General features: G+C 38.7%; 1 protein-coding gene across 1 annotated transcript; it reads right to left on the reverse strand.

Annotated features, from left to right (window-relative positions):
• Positions 1-1,749: 1,749 nt before the first annotated feature.
• On the reverse strand, positions 1,750-20,401 carry LOC129267358 (protein mesh-like). Its single transcript, XM_064103234.1, has 10 exons — positions 19,866-20,401; positions 14,293-14,411; positions 13,432-13,524; positions 12,336-12,575; positions 11,735-11,884; positions 7,156-7,324; positions 6,293-6,556; positions 5,805-6,114; positions 5,159-5,300; positions 1,750-2,445 (listed from the first exon to the last, which is right to left on the reverse strand). Exons 1-10 carry the CDS (start codon positions 19,954-19,956, stop codon positions 1,750-1,752), a joined length of 2,274 nt encoding a protein of 757 aa, XP_063959304.1. The 5' UTR covers positions 19,957-20,401.
• Between the last annotated feature and the right edge of the window lie 251 nt (positions 20,402-20,652).

The raw sequence follows: 20,652 nt of genomic DNA on the forward strand, positions 1-20,652 counted from the left end.
CACCGCTCAAGACCGGAGTGAAACCAATGATAATAATATATGAACAAAAATCCAGATTCACAATTTCAATGGGGAGTGTGTCATTCCCCTTCTCCGTTTCAATTTGTCAAGTGGCAGCGGCAGGGAGAACAATCTGTTTTGTTTTCAAAGCAGAAAGCTGTGATGATAGGAGGAGAATAAAATAAATAAAACATTAACGAATAACAAGAACAAAACAATTTGTATCAGGATGAATCTCTTATTATTTAACATAGACCAACTTGGAATAATAAGATGTTCATGCAATTGTCGTATAATCGGATCAGATGTCGGCGGAGCAAATATCGGCGGAGCAATTGTCGCGGAGCAATTGTCGTATATTCGGAGCAATTTTCGGTGGAGCAAATATCGGCGGATCAATTGTCGCGGAGCAATTGTCGTATAATCGGAGCAATTTTCGGCGGAGCAAATATCGGCGGAGCAATTGTCGCGGAGCAATTGTCGTATAATCGGAGCAATTTTCGGCGGAGCAAATATCGGCGGAGCAATTGTCGCGGAGCAATTGTCGTATAATTGGAGCAGGTGTCGGCGGAGCAATTGTCGGCGGAGCTATTGTCGGCGGATCAATTTTCGGTGGAGCTGATGTCGGCGGAGCAGATGTCGGCGGAGCAAATATCGGCGGAGCAAATATCGGCGGAGCAAGTGTCGACGGAGCACATATCGGCGGAGCAAGTGTCGACGGAGCAACTGTCGGCGGAGCAACTGTCCGGAGCAATTGTCGGCGGAGCAATTGTCTTATTTTGCGTAGCAATTGTCGGCGGAGCAATTGTCGGGTCACCCTTCACCCCCCCCCCCCCTATTTCCCAAATCGTGTACAAAAACGTAAAAATGACCATATGATTGTGATTTCTAGCATGGTCAGCCCCCGCACTTTTATTGAAAACCGTTCCGCGGCCCCTTTGTATGTCATGTAATATACCATGCAAGCATAGTTTAAGTTTACTTCGCAATAAATATTATAATATACAAATGTGTAAATTGACGCCTTCAGCCTGTGCTACAATTGTTATGCACAATTCTTCTTTTCTTCTTCTTCCTGTAAAGTACAGACTGCCGTTGGCATATTATCATACTCGTGCTTGTCAAGTGCCCAGATGAATAGTGCGATTAAAAATCTCTACAAAACTATGTGCGGCTAAAAACAGAAGAGGCCTTAACGAAGCCTCCTTTGCTGCACCTCCTGCTTGAAAGACGCGAGGGAGGTGCTGTGAACTATCTTTGCTGGGAGTGAGTTCCACATTCTGATAGCATCAGTAAAGAATGTTTTTTGATATATTTGTGTTCTGGCATATGGGATTTGGAACTTATCAGGATTTCCACGTGTACATGGTCCAGTTGATGGAATAAACTGGTCATCCGGGATGTCAATAAGCTTGTTGATGATACCGTAGACCATGCTAGCTCTCTGTTGTGCCCTTCTTTCCTGAAGCGTAGCCCACTGGAGTTGCTTTAGCATATCTGATACGCTGCTGGTACGTCGAAAGTCTCCTAAAGCAAAGCGGGCGTAACGGCGTTGTACCATTTCCAGTTTTGAGATGTTCCTCTGGGTAAATGGGTCCCATACCACAGCAGCATATTCCAGTACTGGAAGGACAAGTGCTTTGTAGCACAACACTTTCGTCTTGAGAGGGCAGTCCCTGATATTTCTCTGCAGGAAGCTGCTGACTGAGTTGGCAGACTTAGTTGTTTTGTCTACATGGTGATTCCACTTCAGGTTTTCTCGAAGTTTACACCAAGGTATTTTGCTTTATCAGTCTCCACCAGGGGGGTTCCATGAATGCAATATGGTGTTGAACTCTTGATAACTACCCTCTTATTGGTAACATGCATAACTTGGCATTTTTGCGGGTGAAATTGCATGAGCCAGTCATCTTCCCATACTTGAAGAGCATCCAGGTCCCTCTGAAGCTGTTTAGTGTCCTCCTTTGTCTTGACCTTTCTGTACAAGATGCAGTCGTCAGCAAAGAGGCGCACCGTAGACTGTGATGATACATATTCAGGGAGGTCATTAATGAAGAGGAGGAAGAGCAGAGGTCCGACCACGCTACCTTGCGGCACTCCTGAGAGAACGGGGGCTTCATGAGATGTAACTCCTTCAATAAGAACCCTCTGGGAGCGGTTGCTGAGTAGATGTTCAATCCATGAGTGAATATTGCCTCTGACTCCATAATAGTTGACTTTGTACATCAATCTACCATGGGGAACCTTGTCAAAGGCTTTTGACAAGTCCAGTAGAATCACACCAAGCTGATCGCCAGCATCAATACCCTTGGAAAGGTCCTGAACAGCATGTAAGAGCTGAGATGTACAGGAGCGCTTCTTGCGAAAGCCATGCTGGGCGTCACATAAGATGTTATTGCTATCCAGGTGGTCAAGAATGCTACTGCAGACAATGTGTTCCAGGGTCTTGCACACAATAAATGTCAGCGAGATTGGCCTGTAGTTTTCTGCTTCTTGAAGACAGGAACTACATTAGCTCTTTCCAGTCATCCGGAATAATGCCTTGGTCAACAGATGCTTGAAAGAGAATAGTGAGGATAGGCGTGAGTTCTGTCGCAAGTTCCTTCAAAAGTCTCGCTTGCAAGCCGTCTGGACCTGTTGCTTTGTGTATCTGCAGTGTTGATAGCAGATTGTCGCACTATCGGAGCAATTTACGGCGGAGCAAATGTCGGCGGAGCAAATATTGACGGAGCAGGTGTTGGCGGAGCAATTTTGAGAAGAAAACAAGTGTACAAATAATTTGCCATTGCTCGCCATTTAATTCCATACGAGGCATCAAAACACATAGGCAATATGCCTAAATAACATAAAAGGTAATGGACATCAACACAATCTGAATAATGTCGTGAGACATAACAAAAGACTACATATGCATTAGAACTGTGGCATACTGAAAGATATGGTCACGTGAACACCAGGAGGGTAGTAACTCCTCCCTGGGGCTGTTGATCACGTGACCCACCCGCAGGATATTAGTTCTCACGGGTATTTCCCCTAAATCTTGGTAATCAACATCTTTGGAGCATATACTTTGATATTAATATTGGTGATCTGTCAGGTTTCAAACAATTTGTTTCTGAACACAAACCTTCTACACATTGTATAAGGCTATCCTTTCATGCTCCTCCTTACCATTTCCGTGTAACAACCAAAATTAGCCACATTACGTACTATGCTAAGTCTGAAAATACATATGACATGTATATGCATATATCCATACTATGGTTGTATCCGCAACCATGTTGTATCTGTGCATGCTTCCTTGATAAACGCTGTAATTGCCCGCCCAACCTTATGCAAGCCAAAGAGTTACCTTCAGATTTCCTGTGCTCCTAATTTCCAACATAAAATCAATGTCTCTCCCAACTTCCCAACCAATGCTTACATAATTCTTCCCAACCTCCCAACCATAATGTAATGTCTCACAGGAACATCATAAATCGTGGTACACCACATTTCCTAAACATTTCCCATGCTCCTACATGTAATTACATCCTAGAGCTCAAGGGCTCAATGTCTCTCCCAACCTCCCAACCATGCTGACATAATTCTGCCCAACCTCCCAACCATAATGTAAAATCTAAAAAGAATATCATAAATCTTGAAACACAAAATTTCCTAATCATTTTACATGCTCTTAATTCCACCAAAGAGACTCAAAACTCAATGTCACTCCAAACCTCCCAACCATGCTGACCTACTGTCGTAATTCTGCCCAGCCTCCCAACCATAATGTAATGTCTCACAGGAATATCATAAATCGTGATACACGAAGTTCCTAGATATGGTTATTCTCAACAGTAACTCAGCTCCACGTATAAAGTCAGTTGGTATGGTAACACTCAACAATCATTTATTGTTCCACTGCAATGCCTCACAATCATGCAGCCCGTACACACTTTTACCTTGTGTGTCTAAATTTTGTACCATAGGTCCTCCCCTCTCGATATTATAAAATAAAACCCCGATATCATAACAAAGTACATAGGGTGGGAGGGGAGGGAAACTTGTTGCCTCGATGGGAGTTCAAACTGCAATGGCTTTATACGAGCACATGTCACTATAGAGTCGGGGGTAATAGTATGGAGCGCTTAGAATCATTTGTATTAAGCGTGATATGAATGCTGCATATTATAATGCAAGTTCCCCGCTGTGATTAATTCACATGATATGCAACTAGTGATCAGATGCACGTTCTAACTCAATTTAAAATATTTACATAGTTTAGCACCTGACTTATTCTTCAATAAAGCTAACACTTGTCTCTCTCAAAATTTTACTGATCACTACCTTATCGGCGGAGCAATTGTCGCGGAGCAATTGTCGTAAAATCGGAGCAAATATCGGCGGAGCAATTGTCGTATAATCGGAGCAGATGTCGGCGGAGCGATTTTTGGCGGAGCAGATGTCGGCGGAGCAAATATCGGCGGAGCAAATATCAGCGGAGCAGACGTCGCCAGAGCAAATATCGGCGAAGCAAATCTCGGCGGAGCAAGTGTCGACGGAGCAAATATCGGCGGAGCAAGTGTCAACGGAGCAACTGTCGGCAGAGCAATTATCCGGAGCAATTGTCGGCGGAGCAATTGTCTTTATTTTGCGTAGCAAATGTCGGCGGAGCAGATGTCGGGTCACCCATTTATCTGTTCCTGGTGGACTCGAACCCACGACCTTTTGTTCAACAGTCAGGCGACTGAGCTAACTCGCTTCCTCATCAAAAGGTTCTAGGTCCCTTGATATTCCTTTATCGCCATTATTGCTTTAACGATTCCGAACCTGGTGTCTGATGAGGCATTTGCCTCGAGAGTGCTCAGAGCTCAAAAGACCAAAGACTCTTGAGATGGTGATAAATGCCGATCTAAAGTGCCTTAAGGTAGTATCTGTGAGTGTTTATATTGGGCAAAGAGCAAGCCTAGGGTGTCACCAGGCGATGTAACTCTACAAAATATAATGCCATGAACTTAGATTTATATTTAAAAATGCTGTTTAGACAACAAAAAACAAGTAATTTTCCATATAAATGTTTTAAAATTGTCGAGATGATAGCTCTTCTAATAATTGTATTTTATAGTTGTGATACACTTGTGGATTCGGCATACACCGATATCCCTTTTTTTCATACCTCGATAAACGGTCCTTTGGCGTCGTCTGCCGTAAGCCAGTCATTGCATTTATCTGTGGCCCACAAGACTGGATCCTCCTGATAGGACTGTTCCATTAGATAGCCCAGGGGATGAATGTCGCTCCATAGGACACGTTCACGACTGAATTTAGGCAGAAAAAGTTGGAATGTCTGGTCAGTATAATAACATTTTTGTGCATCAATATTTGGTAAGTATTTTAGTTTTAAATGCTATATTCTAGATGCTTATGTTATCATTAATTGAAAGACTTCTATTCTGAAGTGGATGACTGTTTACAAAGGGACATACAAAACAGTAAAACATTACGTCAATATCTAACTGGGCTAATATACGAACTTTATTGTTAGAAAAAACAAGAAAATATTGTGTAGGAAGTTCAGGGTGATTTGATAATGATGTCCTTGGAATAAGAGGGTGTGGGAAGGGGGGGGGGAGTGATGATTAAATATCACCTACAATGTATGCCGGTATTGATTGATCAAACCATCGCAAATAATTTAAAAAAGTGTAAAAAAGTGTAACATTGAAAGGGAGAAGATATAATTCGAATGTTAAATTTGAGAAAAAGCCTGTCAGCCTTAAAATGTCTACCCATATGTAGACCTGGCTGAAGTGACAACTTACCCGTTTGCATTCCCAGTAATCCTGATCACTCCGAATGCATTGTCTTCCGTCACTTCCGGTTGTGCCGTTGGAGTGAACGTATGCGAGCCATCATCTGCTGTGCTATTAGTTATCAGATACACTGTTTCCCATCGCGGTCCAGGACTGTCCTCGCGGTATGCTAGAACATTGATCGAGAGGGCGCTGTCCGAGCTGCCAAAGCTTTCTTGGTCTGGTTCCCAAGTAATAGTAAGAGAGTTGTCGGCCACATCCCAATTGAAAGAATCTGTGTCCCTTCTTGTTATGGTAGGCGTTATTCTCCCGCTTTCAACTAGGAATGATAGAGGATGGTACAGTCAATGAGTTTTTCCCGTTTGCCCTCTTAGCAATGTGGCTATATAAAAGGAAAACATGTAGGTATATAGCGCGATAGAAATATGGAATTCAAATTAATACGAATCTGATTTCTGGTGTTGAAACGTATTTCGCGTGATTATTCTGATACTCACGGAGGGAATATATGGTTGAAGGTGAAGAAGCAAGTTCGTCATCGGCCTTTACCACTGCAATGGTCACCTCTCCGACGAGGAAGAAAGGGTCAGGGACGCAATATGCCTCGTTGGTGTTAAGGACCGTCGCATTGACTTCCTGGATGATCTCACCACCATGGGAGAACACACAGGTCTGGACTCGCTCTACCGCCCAGCATGGTCCATAGAGGTATATCCTTTCGCCTCCCATCATACCGCAGCGGGCTGGGGTGATTGACAATTCTGAAAACGGTTTTAAAGACAATAGGGTTTTCATGTGTATATGTTACATAAATAACATTGGCTCACTAGCTGCAGCGGTTGTTTGTTACTGTGGACGAATGTGGTAGACCTTTATTCAAAATCAGTTGATTAACATTCGTTAAAATACATATTTGGACCATCACACACTAAAGTTGCAGACAGTTTTTCTGGCATCACAATTTCTCACACACGCCTAATCATGAAATCTAATAATTCATGCACTTGCTATCACCGTCTTTGACGTCTTTTTCCCATAAAAGATAATTTCACTAGTCCCATCCCTTTTTCCAACTTTTCATTCCGATTTTGGTGAGACTCGACGTCGATGTCATCAGTAATATTTTCTCATCATCCCATTAGCGTTGTAATCATCACACGTACCATCATCAGTCTCGTTTTTGTCTTCATCATCACTACCACATCTACCAAAGTGATCTAAGTCTTCTTCACAATCATTATCTTTTAAATGTATGCAACGGCAGTCTTGACAACAGTCTTCTTTCTCCCATTCTTCCTCCTAATCATCATTATGAACAGCAACGCCACCCATTTATTCGATAATGTCCCTCCGTTATTACCTGCTCCAGGTCCAGTTTTGCAGACTGGATCAATGATTGAACTGCTGTCTACCTTGTATGCGTAGACTCCATCTACGTCTACGTTGCTGTCAGTAGGCAATTCCCGTAATGTATCTTGATCGTAGTTAAAAACTTCGGAAATCTCACCGTCTGACATCAGAAACCCAACCTGATGGATAAAACAATGAAATTTCCAAATTGTTTCTCAATCTTATATGCGCCAATGTCCCAAACAGCACAGCTCACAAGTCCGCGCCTTCCCGAAACACTCAGCGGGGACTTTGCTTGCATTCGTTACCCTGATTGCACTGTGGGTAGCTTCAGGACTGTTTAAAGGACATGCCCACCCAACAAAAAGTTGATTTGAATAAAAAGGGAAAAATCCTACAACCATAACACTGAAAATTTCATCAAAATCGGATATAAAATAAGAAAGTTGTGACATTTTAAATGTTCGCTTTATTTCACAAAATAGTTATATGTACATCCTGGTCAGTATTCCAATGAGGAGACTGATGATGTCCTCCACTCACTATTTGTTTTGTATTTTATTATATGAAATATTCTAATTTTCTCCTCATTGTCAAGTGAAACAACGATTATTTCCTCCCTGAACATGTGGAATTATCATTGTTTAATACGAAATGGTTCAGTCAAGTTGGCCCTTATTGACAAATCCGTAAAAAAATGAAATGTTTAATTGAAACAATAAAAAACAAAAGAAATAGTGAGCGAGGGACATCATCGACTGTCTCATTTACATGCCACTGAATTGTGCATAACACTGTTTTGTGAAAAATAAGCGAAACTTTAAAATGTCATAAGTTTCTTATTTTACATCCGATTTTGATGAAATTTTCGGCGTTATGCTAGTTAGATTTTTCTCTATTTATTCAAATCAAGATTTTTCTGGGGTGGACTTGACCTTTAAGGAAAACGCTGTAATTTTCTGGAAATTTAGTTGTCCCTGATGGCGAATTCTTAAGAACAGCAAGGGCAGGCTATCCAATGTGTCAGAAAGTCACTAAACGTCCGAACTTTTGTCGAGACAAATACTTTGATGGGGACATTTTTGTGTTATCGAATACCAGAGAGAGTCTTTTTAGGAATGGCAAAGGAAGCGTACAGGCTCTTTCATGGGATAGGACGCCCTGGAATTCAAATTAATTATGTATGATGGCCCTAAAGGGACATCGCAAATATACCAAATCGCGAATATTCACGACGAAATTGGCGACGAAATTCACGACGTCGCCAATTTCGTCGTGAATTTCGTCGTCAATTTGAATATTCACGACGAATGGCCAATGTCGTCGTGAATTTGTTTTGCTTGCCTGGGCGGTATGCGGGTTGAAACCAATTCGTCTGCTGCTAATTCCTCCACTGCAGGGTCGATCTACATTCATTTAGTCTAATGCAATTCTGTCCATTAACTTTTCGCCTAACAACCATATGGTCCAATAACCATTTGGTCCAGTCATCACTTCGTCTATAATCACCAGTTCGTCTATGACAATTTCGTCTCACAACTAGTTGATCTAATATCAACTTTATTTTCCTTAATTTCGCCCAATTAACACTTAGTTCAATTAGACCAAATGGCATATGGAATAAATGGCAATTGGACCAACTTGGTTATTAGACAAAATGGCAGTTAGACCATGTGGATAGTGGACGGACTGATGGTAGACCAAATGAAAGCAGACAAGTTGGCATTAGACCAATTGAAAAAAAAACATTGAAACGATAGAACGATGTCCACTGCTATCCATATGCTTAGGCGGATCCAGGGGGGAGGGGGCCGAGGGGCCCGCCCCCCCCCCCCTATTGGCAGAGCAAAAAGGGAAAGAAAGAAAAAAAGGGAGGGAAAAGAGAGTAGAAACAGAAGAGGAGGATCGAGACGAGTGAATAAAGTAAGATGAGGGGAAGACATGGAAATAAAAAGAATATTTCATGTCACTATATAAAATTTTCGCTCGCGCTTCGCGCTCACATTGTCTGTAAATATGACAGTTTTATGGTCTGAATATCAACATTTTCCGCTCGCGCTACGCGCCCACAAATTTCGATTTATCAGGTATACCTATTATTTTCGTGTATTCCATAAAGTTTTCAAAATATCCCTTTTCAGGTCTGATTGTCAAAACGTATCAGCTGGCGCTACACGCTCGCATTTTGATCGTATGTCTCAATATTGATTATACAATCCCCTTTTCATGACAATGCAAAGATTTAGGCTCACAATTTGCGCTCGCATTAATTGTTAAAATATATTAACTGATGCATCCTATTTATAATTACAAAAGTGCTTGAAATGTCCAGTTTTCAGGCCATAATATCATCAGACTTCACGCCCTCATTAGGCATTAATGAATAAGATATTAATTTAATAATTGAATTGTCCCTTTTGTTTCATCTCGCGCTTAGCAAGAGGAATAGGAAGACATTCATCATTTCCATATGTTGACATGTCCTACATGTCCTAAGGATGTACCGGTCCTATGTCAAAACTCAAAGTAATTATAATGAAAAAATCAGCTCTGTGCAATCCATATCCACTTTACAATTTTCTTACAAAGTGCTTGAAATATAGAGCTGAAATTGACTTTTTTTTCAGACCGGAATATCAAATAGTTTAAGCTCGCGCTTCGCGCTCGCTTTGATTTTCATGATAAAAGATGTATTTAGAATGCCCAGATTCTAGGTCTAAATATGAAACACGCGCGCGCATGTTTATTCAGATATTCAACTTGTTCTCTATTTAAATCATTATCCAGTTTCAGATCACAATATAAACAATTTTCTGCTCGCACTTTGTGCTTGCATCATTAATATAGGAATTACTCATTCTTTTCCAAATTTACAAAACATGAATAGAGTGTCCCGTATTTAGGCCTAAATCTCGATTTTTTTCGCTCGCGCTTCGCACTCGCATCAATTGTTTAGTTATATAGCTATCCTGTTCACGATTACAAAAATTGATTAAAATTTTCCATTCTTTATGTAGAAATGTCAAAATTTTTCAGCTCGCGCTTCACGCTCGCATCAATTGTTTATTATATACCTATTCTGTTTAAGTTACAAAAAGTCCTTAGAATTTCCATTTTTAAGTAAAAATTTCAAAAAAATTCAGCTCGCGCATCGCGCTCGCATTATTTGATTTTTAAAATATATAACGTCTTCATGACTAACTGCATGCAGTCTTTAACAGGTACCTATTCCACCAGTTCATTTCTGCTCGCGCTTCGCGTTCGTAGTAATTATTTATTTGCATACACATCTTTTTTAAGAGAACAAACATTTCCCAGAATGTACAAATTATAGGAAAAAATACATAATATTTCCAAAAAAAATTAGCTCGCGCTTCGCGCTCACATTATATAAATAAGGATTATGATATTATATATTTATGTTGATTTATAAGAATAAAGCTAAGACCACCCCTTCACAGAAACCAAAAATCATCTTCGAGCGGCCGATCGGGGAAAATATGGCTGAACAATATTTGGCCCCCCCCCCTATCGGCGAAGGCTGGATCCGCCCCTGGAACACCTAACAGGCAATGCGCGCGCGAAGCGCGCGCGAGCGAAAATTTTATATAGTGACATGAAAGATTCTTTTTATTTCCATGTCTTCCGGCCCCTCATCTTATTTTTTTAACTCGTCTTCCTCCTCTTTTTTTTTTCCTCTCTTTTCCCTCCTTTTGTGTTAAAAATTGGGCGAAATTAAGGAAAATAAAATTGATATTAGACCAACTAGTTATGAGACGAAATGGCCATAGACGAACTGGTGATTAGACGAAGTGATGCCTGGACAAAATGTTTATTGGACCATATGGTTGTTAGGCGAAAGGTTAATGGACAGAATTGCATTAGACTAAATGAATGTAGATCGACCCTGCAGTGGAGGAATTAGCAGCAGACGAATTGGTTTCAACCCGCATACCGCCCAGGCAAGCAAAACAAATTCACGACGAAATTGGCGACGAAATTCACGACGTCGTGAATATTCGCGATTTGGTCTATATTTGCGATGTCCCTTCAGGGCCACCATAATTATGCGGCTGGTTACGCCGTGCATCGCCCTAGCAAATGCTTTTACTGTAACGTGTAAATTTTATTTCTTAGTTCTTTCATTGCGACACCTAGGCGGGTGGTCTCGGGTAAAGGCATGATTATACGTCGGGCCGCAACGGCTGGGAAATGCACAAGTGTTCAATAAATTATAAGATCGAAAGTGGAAACAAATAAATAAAAGTTTGGAGGACTAAAAATCACTGCATTTTAATTTTCATTTTATTGAAAGAAAACTACCTGACCCCATGCATGATTTACGAGTAAATATGAATAAAGTAACTTTGTTTGTGAAATCATGTGCAATTATTTCTAGGCGACATGGTCGATTACAAGTCTCCATCTAATTCACCGTGACCATAATGTTTGGGAGGTTTCTCAATAGTACCGGATCCACTTACCTATAATAGATAAAAAGCAAACAGTGCAATGGCCATTGGCCACTACTGATGATTCATATCTCGTTTTTGATAAATTGGCATGCTGATTTTTTTAATAGTACTTACTATTGCAATGCCGATTTTGGAAGAACCGAAAAGGCCAGTATTTTGGTCCCCTTGCATCAATGTCCCAACTACCCAGTTGATGGTTTCATAGTTGAGAAAAACGAACGACTCTTGACCATCATGGATAAGCACTGCCTGGAAAGTATTCCTCTGTTTTTGAATAACGGGATAAAAAATACAAAAAATTAAATATATATTAATCGATAACCACATTTTAAATTTATTACAGTACTATTTGGTGTAATAATATGTTTTATTCAATCACGTGAAATGATAAAATAACGAGCAAGTGTTTTCGGTATGCAGTTACAGAAATCATGAATATTCTTACTGATAGTTCGAGTTATTGAATCATTGAACGGGAAATGCATAAAAAGAAAACGTTATAAGGATTTCCCTATTCCATAAGTCACTGACATGTTATACTGATTAAGTATTATTACAAGTGTATAATTAATTTCACAAACTATTCCTATATAAATTTATGAGCATGATGGTTGATTTTTGGCAATTCAGCGCAATCGAGGATATGTACAATACGCGACAAGCACCAGGGTGTTTCTTTTTTCAAGAATTGTTTCTTTCCTAAAAGGAAACTTACAGGGTCTTGGTCACCAGCTTGGTCGTAAAATGAGACTTGGTCCCATGTGACGACAATAACTACTTGAGCTTGAAAGTTGACATTGCTCCGGAAGTAATTACGGACGTCTGTCGTAGCTTGATCGAGGGTTGACGTAGTGGTTGAAACGCGATAATATATGTTTCCACCGTCACTAGATATGTCAACGTCTGCCCAAAATGGAAATATTCCGTCAGGGTCCTCGACAACACCGTCCTCGTCCTTTTTTACAAGGGATAAAGACACACACGCACACACATTTACTATTTTCTGTGAAACGTGGTATATATCATTGAATTGATTTAATATTTTTATTTATTTATTTATTCCATTTATTCGATTTAAAACATAAATACATGGTACAAAGCTCAAAGGACAAAAATGAACATGTTAAAAAATATATATCCCAAAGTTGATAAAATATGATAAAGCAAATAGGCGGCAACAAAAGATATGGTCCTTAGAGGTAGCCGTTATGACAAGGTATTTATCAAAATGAACATGTTTACCAAAAAATATATACAGAAGATTACAAAATATGATAAAAGGAAATAGGTGGCAACAAAATATAATTCTAAGAGGTATTCAATTCTGGTTTAAACTCTTTGTGATAACCTACACTTGATTTGCTTTAACATATCTATAAAGTAAAGTTTGCAACACGTCCACGAAATCTTAGAGTGAATTTCTTGTTCCTGCTGGTTTTGGTTCGGTTGAACGCGGATACGAACCAGGAGCCTCAATAGCGCAACTTAAGTCATCAACTACTCGAATAGGACCATATACACTGATGTAGGCTCGTAATGCATAATACAACATTCCGAGTGGTGTAGTCTTGTAAAAGACCAAATTAATGATAATTACTCTTTGTTAATCTATAAAAATTAAATTAAACAGTTTATTTTCTGTGATGCCTCACAGGGTATAGTTCAAGACTAGTCATTTATAACACGAAGTCTACAATATACTTCTCAGTGATTCTTTTTCTTTAGATTGCTACTCTTCAAGATTTCATTTCATTCTGGGATATTTTCTAAAATGGAAAGCATATTTAGTTTATAATGAAGGATAAACTTACTGCATCGTAGTAAATTGGTAAATTCCTATTTTTAGGTACGGTAGACTCCACGTAAATTGCATCCTCAAACGAGATTACCCCATTGTCCCCTATCTATTGAAGAGCAATGCCACAACAATACAAACGTGCAAAAAAGAAGATTAGTTAGGAAATATTTAAGAATCAATATTATCATTATTATTATTATTTTTTTTTGGGGGGGGGGGGTGGGTCGATGAATGGAAGCATACAAAGAAACTAAGTTTCGAAAGGCTTTCAGAAAAAATACATACACATGCAAACAATGGAAAATACAATATGTCAGAACAATAGAAAACTATGCAATATAAACTTGATAACTTTCTGCAATAATACCTCTTAAAATTAATAATTTATGAGTATAATTATCGTTGTCTGCGTTCTGCTATACCCCCATTTAGTATTCGGTACATAACCATAATATTTACATTTTGAAATCAGTGATCGTTGAATCTTGAATGAAGCCCAATATTAATGCTAAAAATAAATAATTGGAAAAAATACTGTTTTTCCTCTTAAAAGGAGTAAATCGATCAAGATGCCTTAATTGCGGGTATTTACGTTTTGGAGAAAAATTAATAATAATAATAAATACAATATCAACTTTCTTCAAAATTTGTAAATAAGTACGACAAAAATAATAACATTTATAGGGAGCTTTGTGATGGTGTTTTAAAGCGCACAGATAAATGGCTGACAAATAAACAATTAATCCATTAATAAAAAAAAAATCAAGAATAAAAAGGGTGCACAAAGATTTTGAATAAACAACATCATTGTATCGTGTTCTTTCTGCTCACTTGAACTTTACTGATACTTTGCGACCCGAATAAGCTTACTTACGTATAATACATTATGGTATTTCCCACCAAAAGGGAAAGCTCTATCTAATGTCACGCGTTCGGCAAAATCGTTTTCTTTTCTGAGAGCGGTGTCGCCATTTCCTGTTCCAAATGGGTATACTAATATGGAAGAAAAAATTATGATAATTGTAAATAAAATATTTCAGTTGTCAACATGTTAAGGGTTAGAAGGGAAATAGGAAATTTGAAATTGGTGATTAAACTTTTTGACATACAAAATGCATTGTTTTGATGTGTTGAATATCGTGAATTTCACTGATGTTCAGATTTAAGCACCAATAAAAGAATGAGAAAACAGAGAAAATGAAGGTTAAAGAGTGAAACATTGTATTATTTTCTAATTATGCCAAAATCTATTCCAAGATAATATGCTTACATGCATGAAAATGGTCAAAATCTTTGATCGCTCGCTTCGCTCGCTATCATCTTTTTAACACCTTTTGGTCCATCCGCCAAATCAGGTGGGTGTTTCATAAAGCTGTTCGTAAAGTTCCGCACTATTTTACGAAAGACTGAAACAAGTTCTTAGGTCAGCTATATAGCGACATACCAGTCAGCACAAGAAAGGGTAACCAGTACATCTATTTGTAACTTCAGAACAGCTTTATGAAATACTGACTCAGCCCTTAGAGTTTTTGACTCATTATTTGCACTGCATAATAATATATGAGTCAATTCCAAGACGGCTGCATTCAAAAGCAGTAATATAACAACACATATTCTCAGTCAAATCAAGGTCAAAGAGAATTCGTCTCGGGAGTCCATTAAGATTGCAGTCTTACGAAATTGTAGGAGCCCTTGAAATGTTCTTCTGCACTTAATTTCTGTGCAAAAACTCTCAAATGAATTTAAGGGGGATCGACCCCCTCCCCCTATCGAGCACGATAAGATGAACTAAATTTGATTGTAAATTTCTTGTTGCAGTTGATTCGCCTACACACTACACACTAAGAAATCCCGGTGCAAATGGAGTGTACGATATTTGCGTATACACCTCGTGATACCATCAAGGTGCTCGCGGGATCTTGCTAGCGTGCCCGGTCCGATCCCCAAGTTAGCTCTTATGCGAGAGTTCGTGTCTGTTAGTCTGCTGTACGCCCATGTACCACCACCAGTCTCACTGATAGACGTACATGTATGGTATAGATAGAGTTGGTTTTGTGATCGAAGATTACCCGAAATAACAATGCGCTAATGCCACACTTAAGTGAAATAATTGTTAAAATATATATTCTACAGTATGCACCCTAAGGGGTAGACGTGTACGCCCTCTTAGGTGTAGTACGTGTGCACAGCTAGGGGTACTCGTATAGGGACAAGCCTGTGCACCCCTAGGGGTGTAAAATTGAACCCATATTATTAAGCGTATACGACATCAATGTCTAATATCTTTACAAAAATGGTGTAAACGAACAATCAATTCTAATATTTAATGGAGTTTAGAGCGCAGTGCGAAATCGAACTGAAGAAAACAGTGGTTATGTAATCACTTGTATTTATTTAATGGCCCTATTCTCGAACCAACTATAAGCGATACAGAATGATCGGGGTTTTTATTACCCTGTAGTAATTATACATTTTTCTGCAAGTTCAAAGAACATTCCATTTTGTTGAATATCCTTTTTTTCTAATTACTTTTTGTGTTCCTGTATTTGTTTCTTTTGAAGAGCATGCGAGTTCGCAATACAAAGCTCCGACAATCTATTAAATTCGATGTGTTATCACTTTCATTCACATGATAATAAATGATAAGACGAGTTTCACATTTTGTTAAATAATTGCATGTATTTCATAATTTGGGCAGACCAGAGAGCTAATTCATTTTAAGAGACTTTACTGAATTGCATGTTTAGTTATTATTGCGGGAACTATGCCCCAGTTTAATACCTACTGTGTAAGAGGAAAGCATGGAAGAGGCAACAAAATTTCAAAATTACGATACTATTATGTTTTATTTGCTATTTTGGTCATCTTGCGAATTCACTTTGTGTGCTGTTGTTAAAACTTCAACAGCGACATAATTATTATGATAAATATGATGAGAAAGTACCTAAATTGAAACCGTTATATGATACAATTCCTAAAGTACATGTATATTGCTTCTCATAACTTCCTGGCCAACGTAGGTACACGCAATTTATTACCATTCTTGGCGATAAAAATGTAAAGAAATGCCCAATGTTGGTCGGACACATAATTACCCTCATGGACTATTATTTCCCAATGTTTTGTAGAGTGGAGTTGTTATTCATTCCCCTTAAGTTATACCCTCTACAAATTTGGACACCCCCAATTGTTCAATATTCCTTATCTTGATGCACTTACCTTCGATACAAAATTTCAAATGTAATCTTGTGTATTTTTTTTAGAAGGCCAGTTTTTATAAGTAAATATGGTAAATGTGACCTGCAAACTTCAACCCATCTTTAATGTCGCCATCAGGAAATGTTCTCTGAAATTCAACTTGAGGTTATACAGTCAAAATGATAAATAATTAGATAGCACATCTGGGAAAAAGGTAATCCTATTTTCTCCATGACATTAATTAAAATTTGTTGAGTTAAACAAAATACAACAACAACAAAATGAGATAGCTTTTCTTGGATACCGCTTTTTTTTCCTGGACTGCCTGGAGTTTAACCCAGATTGCGTAATATTCTCGGGACAGTGGCGTAATGAGCAAAAACTTGAGGGGGCCAGATATGGCTTATCGGACAATTTTTTTTTAAAACGGGCGAGCGAAAATTCAGACCTTTTTATTAGGCCTACACAAATCCGATTATGTGACATATCTTTACATAATATTAATAAAATATTTTACCCTTCTCTCAGTCCTTATTCTTTAATTTTCTCTTTTTAATTGGTTTTGATTTCTTTTATTGGGGGGGGGGGGGGGCAAGTGCCCTAAGCCCCCATATGTATACGCCACTGTCAAGGGCCATGCATGTCTGATCACTTAATTTCAAACCCGCTTTCTCCAACCTCTTTGAAACTCTCACTGAAATTCTTGTACACTAAATTAAGTTCTGTCTTGTCGGGCTATTGTTGATCGATTTTGGCAAGCTTCATCTCAACTTAGACTTAGGATCTACCTATTCAGACTTGATACAAATTTCATAATCATTTTGGCCGACTTATTGTGGGTGTTGACTTGAGGAGCAGGGTCACCTACAGTAACTTTCTTTCTCAGACAACTTATTTGTGGTAAAATAGAGATCATAGGATATGAGAATGTTGAAATTTTAGTCGAATTGTAATAAAGACTACTTGATCAAACTATTGTAGTATGGGTAAGGGGCATGGAACAATGTTATTGATACCAGGGGAGCGTTTCATGAAAGGACTTGATCCAATAAGTCCCGTTTTATCCGACAGTTACCATAGTAACAGTGCTTTTAAGCCAATCAGAATCAAGGAAAGTTGTCAGATCTGACAACTTGTCGGATGAACATGTTGATGAAAGGCTCCCCTGGACTAGAGTTGGAGTCATTAAAGATGGGCATGCAGTGCAGATTTATTCGTAAAAAACTGCACCTGCAGATGAAGGACCGCAAGAAACCATTGCCACCTTATGATGTTGGTAATGGCAAATAAATCCATGCATTAAAGAGAGTGTATATGTGTAAAATTTTGTGGCATTCCCACCGTGAGTTCTGACGAATTTTGTATTTTTTATCCAAGATGAACGGACTGTATCGGTGATACCGAGTGATAAGGCTCAGATGTCCCCGGACCTACAAGCACAGCGTTATAAACCACAATGTTTAATTTATTTTTAACGTGCAAGTCATGCAAATGGGATGAATATTATGTCTCTTGTGTGTTCATGTATGCTAGGTAATGAACCAGAATTGGCGAAAACATCTTCAAGATATATACATATAAAGTCTAATAAAATAAACGGTGAACGTTTCCTAATTTAGTACTTATACGAGAGATCCAGATCATGGCTTAGACTCACTTTCATTTCATTCCAGGGGACAAAGTAATTAAATGACAAAAGCTCCCCCTCTCCAGTAGACTTCTTCTTTAAATCCATCATGTCCATGGTATTAGTAAACCATCCATCACTAGCGTACCTACGGGGGGCCGGCGCCCCCCCCCTGACGAGCCACAACCCATGCAAAGGACGTATCCCTGCCCCCCCCTGACGAGCTTGAAAAACTTGTATTTTTTTGCTTGTCATTTTGTTTTTCTGGTACGAAATCCTTTATTTGTGATTGAATATCTTTTTTTGTTGCTTGTCAATTTTTTTCTGGTACGAAATCCTTTATTTGTGATTGAAAACCTTTTTTTTTTTTTTTTTTTTTTTTGCTTGTCAAATTTTTTGGCGGACGGTTTTGCCCCCCCCCCTGTGGAAAATCCTAGGTACGCCACTGCCATCCATGGATAGTATAATATCACGTTTTGTATATATTTTTAAAATTATTTAGAATTATTTTATTCTTGGAACACTAGCTGGTACTGGTCTTAACATCGTGGATATTTAGGCCTGTAGTGCATTGTGGGTAACTGTGTTATCTTATTAACCGCCATAGTTCTGGCTGCTGACCCATCCTAATAAACAGTACGTATGTCAATTACCCGGCAGGTAAAACATGCACAATGCGGATCGCTCCAAAAGCGGTCCCTTTCGATATAAAATTTCATTTCATGATCTATACAATAAAGTTTCCTTTTTAACATGTTCTTCCATTCATAATGCAAACGATATGTTTCTTAATAGCTGTAACAACCTTGCTTAAAGTGCTTAATACAGGTGTTTTTAGATTATCATGACGAGTGGCTAATGATTCACTCACATCATGGTCACAACACCGAGACCGACTCGAGACAGATAAAAATATTACTGTTTGTTAACAAGTGCACACATAGTTACCAATAATGCGTGTAGCATTTGCAATTATTTGAATGTAGGATAAAAAGCAGGATTTATGAAATTTCTTCACGGGGATCGAACCCCGTCATGCGCATAGACTACTCGGTCACGACACCTCCGTTACGTTAATAATTAACGTAACGGAGGTGTCGTGGACGAGTGGTCTATCATAGTGAAATAAATAAATAAATAAATATTTATTATCTATTTATTCATTTATTTCACATCTTTATACAGGGTAACCAATTCAGCTATTCACGATAACAACATTCACAAAGATAAAAAGCTGCTTTGCAATTTGGCCCTGTTAATTAAAAAGCATACAAATTATAATGGTAAATATTATGTACATAATATGCAAAATAGACAAGAAATGACACGGTCGACTTGGAGTCGTTTTCGTTGGTGGGACTCTACATTCTAGATATTCAAATCTAAGTTCATTTGAGTCATTCCAATCATTGCCATGACATTTAAAACGGGTAAGGTATTCAGTGATCTCTTGTCATACATTAAGCAATGATCACGCGTTTTTATTTTACTTTGGTAAAAATTACACAACACTTTTTTGTCAGTTTATAGCTTCTTAGGTAACGTATAATGTAGGCAGTGCATAAAAAGTAGCCTACTCGAATATTCAAACATCAGATATACAACGATATAGTTCTACTTACATTCCGAGTTAGCAATCCAAGCTAAGCATAATATTAAGAGAAGGCGGGTACAAAATGAGTTCTTTCTCCTTACACCAATCATGATGGTCATTTAAGATTTTAGAACAGATCCTCAAAAGAGTGAGGCATGGATTTCAAGTAAAATCATCAAAATATTCCAATACGTCGTATCAATTCATTATGATAACGGTTTCCCGTGTAATGAAAGACCAGATTCCCAAATGACTAGTTCGTGGAGGAGAATTCGATGGCGCCTTCCAAAAGTAGGCCTATATGTTTCCCCGTTGGTAATATGCAGACGATGGGAGATGATTGAAGCAGAACCGATCATAAAGAATGTGTTGAGAGGGGCAGGCAAAAATGGCGGCAAACATACGCGGAGGTTAGAGGGCAAATAAGCGGACTTTGGTAAATGGGCAAACAATTATCAATTTTTATGATGATAAGTGTAGGTTGGAGTTGGCATATCATGTCTGTTGGTGGTTTATTCGAAAGATCGGTGCCTGTGAGCATGTAGGCCCAGTATTTCAAGAGATGCGTTCAACTTGGACCGTACCATGTTGGCAACGGTGATGCGTTTGTTTACAAGGGCGTGATGAGTTAATGAGTAACGCATGACTATGGAATGCCGATTGGGGTTTTTTAATGAGTCTGATCATGGTAGTTTCAGTTTACTTCTCAAAGATCTGACTCATCGGGAACAAAATTTGGGGCATGTCTAGAGACTTGTTGAGGTAAACATACAATCACTTTCCGGTCCAATTTAATTTTGAAATTAGAAAATCGG

Source organism: Lytechinus pictus, chromosome 8 (genome assembly GCF_037042905.1).
Source record: "Lytechinus pictus isolate F3 Inbred chromosome 8, Lp3.0, whole genome shotgun sequence".
Taxonomy (NCBI): domain Eukaryota; kingdom Metazoa; phylum Echinodermata; class Echinoidea; order Temnopleuroida; family Toxopneustidae; genus Lytechinus; species Lytechinus pictus.